Source organism: Ixodes scapularis, unplaced genomic scaffold (genome assembly GCF_016920785.2).
Source record: "Ixodes scapularis isolate PalLabHiFi unplaced genomic scaffold, ASM1692078v2 PGA_scaffold0__279_contigs__length_252992795, whole genome shotgun sequence".
Classification (NCBI taxonomy): Eukaryota; Metazoa; Arthropoda; class Arachnida; order Ixodida; family Ixodidae; genus Ixodes; species Ixodes scapularis.
The window spans coordinates 193,856,304-193,872,216 of NW_024609835.1; the positions used below are offsets into that span (position 1 = coordinate 193,856,304).

The 15,913-nt window shown below is 45.6% G+C and overlaps 1 protein-coding gene across 1 annotated transcript in view; it reads right to left on the reverse strand.

Moving 5' to 3' along the window:
- The window catches only part of LOC8032400 (LDLR chaperone boca), a 40,332-nt gene that overhangs the window by 5,537 nt on the left and 18,882 nt on the right, over positions 1–15,913 (reverse strand). The window contains exon 3 of the mRNA XM_029979658.4: positions 12,414–12,495. Coding sequence (XP_029835518.2) covers positions 12,414–12,495 — 82 coding nt within the window. The remainder of the gene's footprint in view (positions 1–12,413; positions 12,496–15,913) is intronic.

The window sequence follows — 15,913 nt, forward strand, 5'->3', positions numbered from 1 at the left end:
TGGAAGACTATGCACCTTTTTTGTGTACTCTCGTTCCCAGCCATCTAATAGGCTTACCCAGTATGGGTGACGAAAAAATAAAAAAACATTTCAACCTGTAAATAGTGAAAAATAGAGGGGAGGCAAAACAACAATGTGTGATGGTTACGATGCTTATCTCCTAAATATAATCTATTGGCGTGGCGACGGCAAAACAATGTTTTCGCCCATACTGGAAGTGACAATTAAAGAAGGCGACGCCCTTGAAAAAAAGGTCTCTACAAACCTTATCTTAGGCCACCCGTACACACCACCTAGCAGCACCTTGGCGGGGGTGGTTATCATTTGGGCCCGTTCTCGTTTCGACCTTCTCATTTGAACTTTCTCAAAAAGATCATTAAAACATCCTTCTCAGTTGGGCCCGCCGCATTTGATCCATTCTCGTTACATCCTTCGCGTTTCATCCTCCAAGAAAAAAAAGACATAGAAGGGGGCATTTTCAGGTGTCGATTTTATGGCTGAGTCACCGCATATCCCCGAGAAAGCTTCTGGAAGTCCGCACCCCCCCCACTCCCAACTCGCCTATACGCAAGCGCTTGCATACATACTCGCACATGCTATTTAGTCCCGCGGTTTAGTTTCTGGAATAAGTTCCTTCTACTCTTGAAACACGCAGCGAAGGCCAGGACCCGCTCATTCGATTGTTTGGAAGTGGTAGCAGGCACTGAGCAATAAAACGCCGAACTGCTCTTTTCTGTTGAAGGAGGGCTTCGTATGTCTCTCTTTTCCCCGGTCGCGGGAGAGTGCACTTAAAGTGGTTCCCCCCCCCCCCCCCCCCAACACACAGACACACATATCCCACCCTGCACTCTATTTTTTCCTTAAAGTCGACTGCAGTGTGCCCGACGCCGCAGTCCAACAACATGCTAAAGGGCAACTCCACTTCATTTTTAAAATTGAGAAAACTATGCAGCCCTCCTCAGTATCATCTAGGAAGATCACATGTCAAATTTTACGATCTATTTCCATCTATATATTTACTAAACTAGCCAGCAAACTTTCAAATGACCCAAGTCGCAGAAATCTGCTGGCTCTAGCGTGCGACGTGAAGCGCGATCAACAACGCAGTAAACACCACGGAGTTGGAGCAGCCAACACTGAGCCACTACATCAGAGTCATGTCTACGTCATTCTCACATTTTGTTTGTTTTTACTTCTCAGAGTGAAATTGAACGATGACATCATGAGTTTCTTCTCCCGGTGTTGACTCACGTGATCACCGTAACATGGATGCGCTAGTTGGTGCTGCCCTGCACACTTCTCAGAGCCGAGAGGTGGATGCTGGGAGCGGTCCGTTTCGTCTCGCCGCTGTTGTAGTTTGAGAACAACAATTTGTTTATTTACAATATGAGCGCGGGCTGCATTACCGATGCCTAGCCGAGATGCCAGGCGAAGAATCCATAGACACAATGTTGTGTTGCTGCCTGCTCGAACAAACCAGTTGACCAGCCTGGGAGTTGTCTTCCACAAGTTTCCACACAATAGTGTGCATCTGAAGGTATGGACAGATATCCCGTGCCGATGAAATTCCGGGGAGCCGTTGTTGCCAAATTGCAGGACAATGATCTGTTCCGATTGCTTATGCTCATGACACTAATTTGCTGCTACCAACTAAATAGAGAAATATGTATGAAAATATGAGTTGTGCTGTGAAACCAAATGAATGTGCACTGGCGCATACTCATCACGGCATTCATAATTTCTGCTGACTATTTTGCTATTGACAGCAAACGTCTAGTCTGCCGTATAGCTTCATAAAGGTACACCATTCAGGCTACTAAAGCAGGAGACACATGCATGATCAAACGACCCCTGCGTCGGTTGCACTACGCGCCGGGCCTTTCCCAGTGTATGAGTATATATGTCTCACTCTTCCAGAAATAAGGTGCGAAGACTCAGCTATTTTTGGGCAAATCAATGTGAACTTGGAGGTTTATGTGCCCGACATACGAAAGGCATCTGGCACGTCCCAGCAGAGACCTGATGATTAATTTGCACCACGTGGGTATCTTGCGACATGTAACCGAGATCTTGGTTACTCAGTGCCTTCGCAACAATAAGCCCGCATCAAATTGCGGGCACTTCCATCAAGATTCCAACCAACCGACTGGGGGTGCGCAGGTTGAAAAATAGGAGTTCGTTGACAGCTTTGATCGGTACACAGCTTTGATCGGTGCTGAAAACCAGCAAGTGATCGGGTGCACTCAGCCGGCTTCATTGCCCAAAAAGTTCTCCCTGTGCTATTGGGCTTACGATGTATCAATAATGACTTTCTTCACATAGTGTCCACATAATATGGATGATCCCTTCCTGCCAAAAGGTTTGCTGTCACCAAAATTTTGGCGTCACCTTATTGTAACGTGTAGGGGGAATGATAATTTGGCACGTCATCTCACACAGCAGCTTCATGGGCCGTGCAATGGTTGTTGTAAATACCGTAAAATCCCGTAAGGGCGCCCTCCCCCGAGTGATCGCCCATCCCGATTTTGGCCAAATATCTGTGACAAAAATTCTGAAAAATCGCCCACCCCCCGATTCTCGTTAAACGTGAAGCGATGTCCAACGGGAATCGCGCATCGACGGCACGATCGGCGGTACCGGTGTGTCCGAGAAACGAGTTCATAGCGGGTTCTCACGTTTTTGTCCGCGATATTTGCTTGCGTAACACGCTAGTTGTTCCCGCGTGTATATTGCATTGTGAAATGCGAATCTGCTGCGTTTGCGATTTGCGGTATCCGTTCCCGAGTTCGTTGCGAATTCCCGTGTTTTAGTCCACGATCTGCGCGTGCAATATCGATTTTCAGCTGTAACACGTGGGAGTTGTTCCCACGTGTATACTGCATCGTGAAGTGCGATTCTGTTCATCTGCGATCTGCGGTAATAGTTTCTCTGACATGCGAGCTTGTAGCGTATTCCCGTGTTTTTGTCCGCGATCTGTGCTTGCAATATCGGTTTCCGTGACAGGCAAGATTGTAGCGGGTTCCCGCATCTTTATTGCACCATGAAACTTGAATCTGCTACGTCCGCGATCTGCGGTATCCGTTCCTGTGAGATGCAAGTTCTCGGCGGGTTTCCGCGGGTCCTTCAGACCTTGAAATGCGAATCTGCTGCATCGGCCACTTGCGGTATCCTTTCCCGTGACACAGGGGTTTGTAGCGAATTCCCGCGTGTTGATCGCAACGTGAAACGCAAATTTGCCGTGTCCGCGATATCACTTCCTACGTCACGTGGTTTGTAGCGGGTACCCCGGCGCTTATCATTAATTTTTTATAGTTTTGCTGTGGCATCCACAAAGATAGCCCATCCCATGTTTTTCACCATTTATCTTTTCGTTTTGAATGGGCGTCTCTACGGGATTTTACGGTGCTTTATTGCATCAACGTTATCGTGAGGACAAGCTAATGCACTACGTGATTGACTCTGTTACAGTTAATTTGTTTCTTAGGAAATTGGCTGTGCCACGCTCGTGCATATGCATGTGTTGCTAAGTATTCCTTAGCTTCGACTAATGCTTCTGAAATATGCGTTCGAGAAAACTTACTTTTTCGGAAAGAAGCGCAAGCTAGGGCCGCAGTGGTGCAGACATCGTTGGATGTTATAGCAAACTACATCGGCGGAAAGTGCGGAGCAGACGACACCTGCACTTTGCTGTACGTTCGCCCATCATTCCGTAGAGGATCACGTTACCTTTCGGACCATGTAGTTTGATGTGACGTAGACATGACTCTGATGACACGAGACAAAAGTTGCCTGTCGCAACCAAAGTTTTCGTTTCTGTATCTGTTGATATTTAAACTAAGACTACACAAATAATATTCCACATTTCGCAAATCCAAAGATGTAAAGCTGTTTAGTAGTGCTTTGAGAAATAAAATCACGTGTAGCCTAAAATTTCTGGAATTGAGTAGAGTTGCTCTTGTGGGAACCATGGGGTTCCCTATATCCCTATCCAGGCCTATACCCTTAGAAAAAAGGGTATCGATAGTCTTCCCTAAGGGGTGGAACGGTCTTGTAACCTATGTTCCTTTAAAAAGGGAGAAACTTTGGTCCCTGAATCAGGGGAGCAAATAGTTCTTCCGTCGCCTGCATCTCATTAAGGCGGCCCTGAGTTGAGCAAATCGAGCACAATAAGGCTTAACAAGGACGCTACGTCTCTTGTACGGGACCAGAGGAGCAGCAAATAAAAGCGTAACACGAGCTTTCCGCAAACTGTGTTCATTTCCGAAGCCAGATTCCCCCCGCAGGCACAGAAACTTGCGTTTCCAAAGCAGTTACTCAGTCTTCTCGTCGTCAGCACTACAATGTTAAACGGAGACAACTGGTACCCAGTTATTTCGCGCACTTTACGTCTCACCTTTGCTGTTCCTAGAGTCACAATTCCATCGTCAACCGCACATCACGGAGGAATGGCAAACCAATCCGCGAAACCAAAAGCCGCTCTCAAAAGAACAAACTCAAAGCTGCTGTTTATTGTGTAGCGTGAAAGAAAGTTAAATCGCTTGCCACCAGATGGCAGGGTCAAGCAGAGTAATTGCAAGTAGCTAGGCTAGGTGGCGCTAGGTACCGCCCAATTCATAAACTACAAAAAATATTTTTATTTCCTCCCGCCACCATTGCACTTCGGGATCTTTGGGAACCTCTAGTATACACACATGCAGACACATTACGCATACTACAAGCATCAGGTGAACATACATTGAGCGCATATACATACATGGCACACAGAAACGAATAAAACGGCACACTGACCCAAACACTACAGCCGAGCTCTGCGTTTCCTGGCCGTTTTGAATGTTCGGAATTTCTCGGTGACTGACTAAGCAATACAAAATATTTCCAGCATGTTGATTTTTTTCCAGCAATGTCATACCTCTGGGAGTATTTTGAATGGCTCAGGGGATGAATCTCTTATTAAAAAGTGAACGCTTGATCATGCAGTAATTATTTGAAAGCCAATAAATCAAGCCGCTCCAATGCGGTTCGAAGCCACGAGTTAGTTTCCCCACACGGCGCGTCGTAGCCTGTATTTCTATTTTAGCGTGTTCTTCTATTTGTGCTGTTCCCGCATGGCTGCTATTGCAGTCTAGAATTGCTCTCTCTAGAGTGGATATTCACTCAGCTGGAAGTGATGCTTCACGGTCAGAGAAATCGCTTTTCGATCAATTTGAATGTAGTCAAAAGCCACGACTTGCGGCAGGTGTTAAGTGTACGGAGCTACGCCGTGGCGAACTCAAAAACTTCTAGCGCTCCCCAAAAACCCAGCGTGCCACTTGGAGGGCAGTTTCTCCAGGAACTGTAGTATATTTAAACAGCAAAATAAAGAATAGCTTTTTTTTTTTTTCGATTTTACCTATTGGTTTTTTTTTAATGCTAAAGTTCCACACTGTAAATACACATACTTTCCGTCATAATTTCGTACTGTTCAGTCCTTTCACCAGAGCTTAATCGCTCTCGGGGAGGAGCCACTCGGCAGTCACATTGGCCACTGTATACGATAAGAGATTACTGTTCAGACCAGCGTTCCAACATGACTATCCGCACGTCGATCGATTTCACCTAATCCCTCAAGTGGTCTTAAACTTTTTAATGTAAAGCGGAATGTCAACCTGCGACACCCCGCCCCCTCCGATCACGGTCCGACCAGCAGCATCAATGCCCGACAGTTTACGTCATCTCATCTTGTTGTACACCACTGATACGCGAACACACGGTCACATCGGCGATAATTCCAGTCTTCTGATCACAACGCACAACACTGCCATCACGATGTTGCTGCTATGTTGCTGACACGCAGAAATACAAAACCACATTGAACGCCGGTTCGCACTCGGCATCGGAAAACAGAATCAAACTCAACACGGAAGGCACCCAGGCAGCCGGCAGCAAAGCCTGCCTGTCTTGGACGCAGTTCCTGCGATTTCCACAACGTCGAAAACGTTGGCACAGTTCCGCGTGGTTCCGCTACAAATAGTTCCGCATGGGTCCCGCAATCCGGAGACGGCCATCTTACCCACTGTATGTAGCGCTGCTGGCACTGCTCCGGAACTTCGCTGTTTTTAGCGGCTTCGTTTGCTCGTTTGATAAAATTAGTGATAAAAACGTCAATGCAACCGAAATGTTCTGTACGTTTGGACTAGAAGATGGAATTACAGGCGGCCTTCGCTGCCACTGAAGCTCAATCAACTCAACAACATTTATTAAACAACGTGTGCGACGTACTCGAAAAACGAAACCGAAAGAAGATGAGTCGGGAGGGCGAAAACTTCCTCCCGTCTGCCTGAAGAAGGAGAAAAACGTTTCGTTCCTCCCTTTTTCTCGTGTCCGCTTGGAGGCGCGTCAGTAGAAGGAAGGAAGATGTGCCGTTGCTACCTTTTTCCTCTATTTTTTTTAGAGTGTAGCTTCAAGCAGGCCGTGAAAGTCGTCGTCACCAATCGCGTCGGCCTCCCGGACACGAGGAACCGAAGCTGTATTCCCCATAGGGACGGCTCTCCCTTGCTCACATAGGGTGAATGTGCCGCCGGCGCACCCTTGAGAGTGATAGTGAACGCGACTGCTATCGGCCTACCCAGACGCATCCATATCTTCGAGGCTACATAAGCCGGCCCCGAAGGAGGGCCGGGGGCTCTCGTCAACGGAGGCCTTGGCTCTATGGAGCTCGGCATTTCTTTGTGGGCCTCCGACTTCCCGTGAATCAGCGCCCGAATTTCATGTCTAAGAGCGAAGCATGTTTGCATTTGAGTCAATAAACATGTCCAAAACAAACTCCCTGTGTTGGTGTTGTCTCTAGTCCATTGGTGCCCAAAAAGGCAGTTAATGGACGGACCCGGCCGTAGCCACAGAAAAAGCAGACTACGAGTGGGTATCTACCTCAATGAAAACTTAGGGGTAAAGTTGGTAAATCCCACATTTGGTGCCAAACGTGGGAAAAAGAAAAGGACTTCACTTTTTTTTTTCTTCAGCTGCTTGTTGCACGTTTATTTACTTTCACGGCATTAGTAGAAACTAAAAACAAAACAGGTGAATGGTATAACATAGTCCAGCTCACACTGCCCAGTAAATAAGTCTCACGCTACAATCTGCTACATGCTAGCAGCGTGTGACCTTTTTTGCTTTCGCATTTTTTTTTCTCAGTAACTGGCAGATTTTTTGTTTGCTCGCTTGACGAAGCGGTTCGAAAGTACTTGTATAGTAATATCTCGTTATAACGAAGTCAACGAGGCGGCAAAAAAAATCACTAAAAACGGTAATTTAATAAAAACGTGAGAGCCCTAAAAAGCGTAACAGTAACCTTTAAAGTACACAGGAGCAGTGTGGAAGGCTTATAACAAATATATTTTCACAGAAACAAACCTTTCTGATGATCCAGGCTTACTGAGGCATGAAAAAAGACAAGAGATCAGTTTGCCGGGCGTTTTTGCCAAGCATTAAAAAAACTTCCTCCAACTGTCTCAAACACCGCACGATTTCTGTCATCACTGCCGCCGCACTCCACCATGTTGCGAAGAAGGCGAAGCTTGTTTCACGTTTCTCCAGTCATGGGTGTCTCTTGGGGTTCCTCATCCCACGGCTCTTCGTCTTCGCCCTGGCCACACACAAGGTCCACGATCTCCGCATCCGTCACGGGAGCGACAACGAAGATTTCCGCATCCACAAGCGCAAATGAGTCGAAGCCGTCTTCGGGAGTTGCACTGACGATCTTGTGCACGGATCTCGGCGTCATCCGCAGGCACATCAAGCACACGTGCACGGGAAATGCCTTTGGCAGCGTCGATGCCGGGATGTTGAATTCTTTCGCAATTTCCAATTTCTTCAGCCGACCACCTTTCTCCAGTTCTCGGATCAGCTTGACCATCTGTTCCAGGGTCAAACACTTCCATGTAGGCTTTGAGGGTGCCATCAGCAGTGAAGCAGGTTACACGCAGCTACCGTTATTGTACACACGGCAGACGGGCTGTGCTGCCTTCGCAATACAGAATACGATAACGAAGGTGCTACCTCGACGCACACACGATCCGTAAATGCAGCGCCCACTCATGCTGGAAAACACGTGCATCGCGACCAAGTCAACCGCAGTACAGCCAAAGCTACAGGGGAGAGGCCCCCACTCTCGTTCCTCCTTTCACTCTTCTTGAACAGGTTGGCATGCGCTCTCTCCCCTGTAGCTTTGGCTGTACTAAACGGATTAAATTAAAAAAACTTTTTTCTTTTAGTAGTTTGGGATGGCATTTTTAAAGAGGCGGGTGCCGGCAGGGGATGCGCTTGCGTGGCTTGATTCTGACGAGCGCCGGGCCGTGGACACCACGGGCACCATGTGAAGTGTCGGAACTGTCACTCAACACGCTGCCGACGCTGTACCGCTGTACGCTGTTGCATTCCTCTGCGCGCATATGAGCTCACGAGGGTCGATCTCCCGCCTCCTCTGCTTCTTTGACTCGTCAAGTCGGAATCGCGTAGATGGGCGCCGGGCAACAGGCAGGTGCGTCGGGGCTCGGTGGGTGTGACAGTCAAGAAGGTTATAAGTTCTAGGAGGGGGCACGTTGCAATATTGGTGAAGCCTAGTCATAAAAAGTTAGGAGCCTGGCACGTCGCGAAAAAAAGTGGCCGCCGAAAGTAGGAAAGGAGGGGCGGGGAATCGGGAGCGGAGGGAAGCTTGCCTGCTAGCGCCACGCAAGAGCGAGCGGTCAAACGCAGAAAGTCTTTTTTTTCTTCCCTCTTTTTTTTTTTTTTTTTTATTTTTTTATTGCGGAGAAGAGAAACTTACCGTGAACCCTTTCCCTTCGCCGTCTCTGCGTCCGCATGTCCACATCTCCGCAACGGTCGCGGTCGTCGCTTTTGTTTGCGCTGGAGGTTGTGCGACGAACTGCCCGAAAAGGTCGGTATCTGGTGCTTGGAGTGTTCGGCGATTCATGGGCCATAAACTTTGTTTCACCTTAGGTTTGAACAATCTCAAAGATATACTTCGTGTGATCTTATGTGCGAGCAAAGGCAGTGCTAGGCGTGCGGTACGTAAACATTGTAGTCGTAGAACGAATCCCGCACCTCATGCACAATCGCTTCTCAACCTCGCACGACGCAGCCACAACGGCCCATGCCACCCACTCCCAATGGTGGTCAAAGAAGCTCTTCTCATGTCTCCAGGTAGTGTAAATTCGTGGCCCTTTGCCACCGATCACATATTTCTCCGACGTATGTGCACTGCCCGTCTCTTGCCTGAAAGTGTTCCTCTTCGCGACACGCGGACGCACCTTTGTTTCTTGTCGCAGTTCTCGTTGGAACATGCCGAACTTTCATCCTGTAGCGCTGTTACTAGTATCCCCGGCACCTGGGCGTCAAAACTACTTAGTCAAAACTGTTTGGTTCTTCTGCTGTACGACACGATGGTCCGACGACGGCGCGCTCCGCTGACACACCGACAACACTGCCGACGCCACCGGCATGGTGCATTGTTGCCAGCTTCCTTTCGAATCTCTGCAGGCATTGCTCCCGGAGTACGAAACCGATGGTGACGAAAACACGAAAAGCATCGTGGTTCGGGGAGCGGCCGCTCATGACCCGAGCGCTCGCAGACTATCTCTGCCCTTTCTGCTCTGCGCTGCCATATTGGTCACCGTTCCGCGCGCTTCTCCTCTCCCTTTTCCTGCGGCCGCATGCCCTATGGCTCCGTCGTCGATGTGCCAGGCTTTCTCAGTATAGAGGAGGCTATGGTTGTGGCCAACGTGACCGTAGATCTCTGGCAATTGGTGCGCGTGACATGTCACGTGTGAGATGGATGGTTGATTGTAGAAGGATTCCTTGCAGGCTTTTGCACGCTCTGTCTGGCAGGCTCTATCAGAGCGAAGGCTAGATGAAGGCTAGCTATGGTCACGTGATGCAGTCACGTTGGCCTGATAAGTGAGGAGGGTAAGGAGGAAAATGAGAAAGAGGCGAGGCGTCAAGGGAGCATGGCTGGTGGAGGTTACACGGCTGACATCATGCCCTCTCCTACCCTTCTATCCTCCTTGGCGACAGTCACTCCGCGTGCGAGGCGCATGCTCTGCGCTCCTCGCGCATTTATAGCGGCAAAAGACAATATACCTTTTGCAGCTATTCGTGCGCACCTGTTCGAAGGGTTGTGCTGGATTACATGCTGTACTTACGCCGGATCGTCTTTCATAATAAGCATGTCTGCCTGTCGATACACTTCGAATAATCCAGTTAAAAATGCATGTGTTGCAATCGGGACTGCGTTAAACTTGAAAAAATGTGATTATTCATAAAAAGTGATTTCATTATAACGAAGGATTACTGTACTTGTTGATGTACGTGTCCAGGCAATCTTAGCACATTGTGCCTTAGTTTCGAGTGTCGATCAGCGGCCTCAAGTCTGCTTTTAGCTGAACTCTTGTCTCGTGCAATATATCAGTGAAATGTGTGTCGAAGACACGAGTGATGTTACCGGCTAGGTGACGAGCTAAGTCAGAAGGTGGTGTCATCTTCGCATGCAAATATTTCTTGTTCTTCAACAGAATGTCTTTCGAGGTGTTCCATGTTTCTGATTGCAGTTGGGACTTGGCAAGCATGATGACAGACCTGACTGGCTGCCCACCCGGCTATATAGGGCTGGGCGTTTAGTTGTGCATCTGGTCTATCGTTCGTGAAGTTCTCCGCAATCTCTGTGGAGTTGTCATAATCGTATTTTGAGGCGTCAGTGGCAATTTTGGAGCCAGACTTGGATAGCTCTTCCAGTTTAATATGAATGCTGCAGTAACTTAAAATTACTCATGTATGTTCGGTCCTCGAAAAACGAAAGGATTTTCCACCACATCGCAGAAACTTGTTTTTGCAGTGGCAGGCAGCCCATGGCATGCCATCTCCAAATATGAGCTGGCGTATGCCCGAAGGCAGCCGGTTGATCAACAAACGATGATCCATGGCAGATGTGCCGGCGTACACAAATAAAATCCAAATAGAAATGTATAACGAGCTTACACTTTTTAATATATTTAATAAATATCAAAAAGCACATATGAAGATTTCGGATTAGAAACTCAATCAAAGGCAAAAATAGGAGGTTATCACAGACGACAGTGGAAGAAAACAGCAAAAACAACAACAAAGTTTTAGACGTCCCTCAAAACGTCTGGGCATAGCGTAGCAGACGAACCAGCGGTAGTAAGATTTGAAGCGAAGGAAAGAAAGTAAAAACTAAGCCAAACAAGGCAAAGCAAAATATGCAATAATTCAAATGTCAAAAAAAAAAAAAAAATGTGGTGGTGTATATTGTTGTCTTAAACATAAAAAGTAGACTTTGAAAAATGGATGGAGTTGCAAGACAATCCAACGGGCGCCGGCCTTTATCGTAGAAGACGCAGAAGATGTAAGTCGTCCCGGCACTAACGATCAGAATTTGTGCACCGTATGTAACATGACCGAAATCACATTTATTTGCACTACGACGCTCTCCTCTTTTTTCTTTTGGATGTAGGAGAAGTCTGCTTTTTTTGTAACTCTACTTTTATTAATTTTAGTAATAGCGCCAGATATGCATGTCCACAATCGACTTCTTGAAGAGCATACTGACATTGCAGTAACGTACCTGGTTCAAAATTGCCTTTTGCTTCTTTATTTGGAGACAATCTTAACGGGCTAGCCAGTTCACCTTTTCGACAAAACGGTTATAACCAAGACATTCATGAGAAAAGTGAATTGCAACAACAAAACAAATTGATTGATAAGAACAGTAAGGCTGAAGCATATAACTATGTTCTGCAATTTTTGTATATTTGGCCCTTTTTTTTAAAAAAAGAAAGGCCAAAGTGCATTTTTGTGTTTTGCTTGCTTATATAAACTGCAACAGAGAGTTTTCTTCAGGAGAGCCCCTAAATTGCACTCTGAAAGCTTTAACATCTTTCCTACATGAAGAAAATGTCCTTCAATCATGAGGTGGCACCTATTTTAGGTTAAGAAACCGATTTTTGCGGTCGATTTAAAGAGCCTGGCCGCTAGTTAGCATTCAAAGCAGCGAATACCCATGACAATTTTTTTTCATTGGTCACCTTGCCAAGATGGGCAAAACCAATGCGTTGTGAGGAATTTGTCTGCTAGCCGAGAGTTCGAGCTTGTCAGGGGCACTGCGATCACTTTTCACCCACGCTCCACATGAGTTGCCTGTATTGGCTTACATGGTATTTGACGACGACAACTACAACATCAACGACAGACGTCGTTTCCAGTGGAAGGTAGAGCCCATAGCTGCTATTGCGGTAAAGGCTTGCCTTCTTAGCTTTTATAGCATGGGCAGGGTTCCGTTTGTGTACAGGTCAATCACGGCTACGGTACTGCAGGCTCAATCTGACGCAACGACGGATCACGGTAAGACAAAATAGCACACCTACCGGTCGACGCTGATGTGATTGTTCATGAGACTCGTCTGCCAAATCGTAGTTATGTCTTCCAACTCCTGTTTCGTTGGGTTTCCTGGAATGCAGAGAAGTTGAAGAGTTACAATTAGGATTCAACATTCTTGGGCTTTATTGTTCTTTGAACTTAAGAAGTTTTTACGGGGTTTATTATTTCTTTCTTCTCCGCAGAATTTTTTTTTGGCTGTCCAAAAACAATTTGGGTTCATCGAGACTTATGTTAAAAAAATAGGACACCGGCAACCTTGAGGGAACATATATGTGACTTGAATACTTGGAAAACGTTTCAGTACTGAAGATTCAACATTCTTCGGCTTTAGTGTTCTTTGAACTCGGCAAATTGTACAGGATTTATAATTTCTTTCTTTTCCGCAGATTTTGTTTTTTGGGGTTGTCCAAAAAACCTGCGTTCGCCGAGATTTATGTTAAAAAAAATTAGGACACTGGCAACCGTCGGGGAACATATATGTAATTTGAATTCTTGGAGAACTTTTCAGAACTGAGGATTCAACATTCTTTGGCTTTAGTGTTCTTTGAACTAGGGAAGTTCCTAAGGGGGTTTATTATTTCTTTCTTTTCCGCAGATTTGGTTTTTTGGGGTTGTCCAAAAACCCTGGGTTCGGCGAGACTTATGCTAAAAAAATAGGACACCGGCAACCTTGAGGGAACATATATATATGTGACTTGAAGTACTGATAAGAAAGGCAAACAAGATAAGGGGTGCGATTCTCAAAGATAGAAGCAGCCTTGCGGACAGTTAAGAATGGGCCGGGCCGGACAGTTAAGAATGGGCCGAACCCGAGTCAACACACAATAAAACTCTACAGCAGGGGTTCTCAAACTTTTCCTTCCCAGGGAACCACAGCAAGCCTCAAAAAGGCATAAAGAACACCCCCCCCCCCCCCTTCTTTTGTTGTAAACCGATAATACTGGGCAACAAAGGTGTTTAGATGGTGAAGAAGAGTTTCTTGCACTGACAGAATAAGACAAAATGGAGGACTGCAGACAGAATAAGAAGGCAGAGGGGTTCCTGTGTTTGCGTGATTCTAATGCACAGTTTATATTTGCAGTTAAAAAAAAACATGTAAATTTTAGGGGGGAACATTTTCTTCTCATTAACCTTGGACCTCATTCGAGAACAGCTCAAATTAAAAATTTTAGAATTTTCGCAAATTCTGGAGAAAAAAATTACCGGAAGATTGATTGGTGGATTTTTCGGGAATGCAATAGCATGACCTTTGGAAACGCCACACACGTCCTCCGTTAAGAAATGCTAACGCTGACCACTTCACTTTTTTTTTTAGCATTCTTTTCTAGTTTTTTTATTTTTTGCTGCCTCTTTTTCACCTCGTTACAGGGTCAGTGTTAGCATTTCCCAAAGGGGGACGTGTGTGGCGTTTTCCAAGGGTCATGCTAACGAATTCCCCAACAATCCACCAATCGATCTTCCTGTAATTCTTGTCACTCCTTTTTTGTACTCTGCCTGTCAGAGTATGTCGATGCGCTTGGATACGGGTATTCATATCACTCGTAGTAAGAACCGCATCCATATCATTCGTAGAGTGAACCGCATTAGTTGTTTTAACTACAACGCACACCACAGCCCACGCACCGCTACTACAGAAACCCAGATCAAAGAACAACCGGCAACAAAAGAGCGGCAACCAGGGCACGCCCGCATTCCATTGCGCCACGCCGCAACACCTCCTAGATAACAAAGCCGTAGTGCTAAATGAGATGGCGTCATCAGAGAAGGCTAACGCTGGGCAGATTGGACATGACGATTGCGTCAATGTTCGACTCGAACTTGGCGTGAAGCTGAGCGCTGATGCAGCACTTGTTTCCGATCTGTGTCTAGCGTTGGCCTTCGCTGATTAAGCCCTTTGTTACCTAGGAGGCATTGCTCGGTGCCACCTCCTCTCTTGCTTCACACCAGCTCTGCGCGTGACTTCGTCGAAAACGAAACGGCTCGTTTTGACAAAACCCGGCGGCGTCTGTCAGTTCGTCAGTGCCGGGGAGAAAGGGGGAGGTTGACGCATGCTCACGTCAGCGCTTTGGACCAATGGGAGCGTCGCGCACGTCAACTGACGAACGAAGGACACTGCGGGGTTTTTGTTAAAAGAAGTGTCCTTATGCTAACACATAAAAAAAAGAAAAAGGTCTCGAAGGGTTATTGGTATTTACTGAAAACATGAAATCCTAGTTATGATTGTGAGTGTATTGAATTGGCAAACATTCAACTGTGCCATCACAATGGAAGTAAAATGGAATGGGTCATTCTCCCGAAAATTAAACATTAATGTGATTGACAAGTAACCTTCAAATGTCTTCCTCCCATCATTCTTAAAATATAGTTTGTATAGCATAGCATCAAGGTGTTCTAAAAACAAATATTTGCAAGTTCTTATATTAAGAAAATTTTATTATTTTAGAAAAAAAATGAGTTTAGATTGGGTTCTATGAGTAATTTCCGCATTTGTTTTGTATCTGCTAACTACCACACAAGTTTCAAAGATGTGAGCTTTTGTGTTAGCAAAGTAAGCTTTTATGAGTTGAATTTAAAAAACTGTACAACTACATTAGCTCAAATTTATATAATCTTAACGTCCAATGTTGCTAAAGTATTTTTATTTTTACGAATTTTAAGAAGAAACAAATGTGACTGACCTGAGTGTCACTGGTATAATAAAAGATATAAAATTTATTTAAAAGCTTTTGCCAACCTTATTTAATTTGCAAGCATGGTGACTGTTTAAAATGTTTTCAGAGAAGTCTTACAGCAAGAGCCAATCAGCCTGGGCCAAACCCTGAAACTTTATTACCTTATAGAGACAGAAATAAATGCATACCTTTTTGATGTGTCAGTGGTGTAACGGAGCTTTTACGTGCTATTCTTCATAACATCTCAATGAGAAATAACTTGCAGTGACAAAACAGACATACATTCATGTGGTATTTAAAACATTAAATTCAAATTGCAAGATTTTACTATACAAACTATATTTTCCCGAATTGTCAAATGTGTAACGAACAGTGTCATATAACAGTCATTCATAAAACGGCCGTATAACGGTCAGCCGCATAACAATCAGTTGAGCCGCGAGTAAATCGCAGCACAGGTCAGTCACATCAACTAAAAAAAAAAATGTAAATCTCCCATTGGTATCTAGTGTACAATCATGCTACTTTATAGCCATTAGATTTTTTTATGACAGGCACAAAATGCGAGGTCCAATACCCTCTATACCGCCTGCATCCACATCGAAAAAAAAGAACAGAAAATAATACTTTGGTATGCGGAAAAAGATTTTACTGTATACTTTTTGCATGATAAATTTGTTTTTCAGTTTGTGTAAAAATACTGAACTGCTCATCAAAAAGTGAACATGCTCAAAGATAAAGAATATTGTCCTTTAAAACAAGTTTAATTACTTTTCGAACAGACCAGGTGGCACATTTCAAGGAGCTTTCACAAA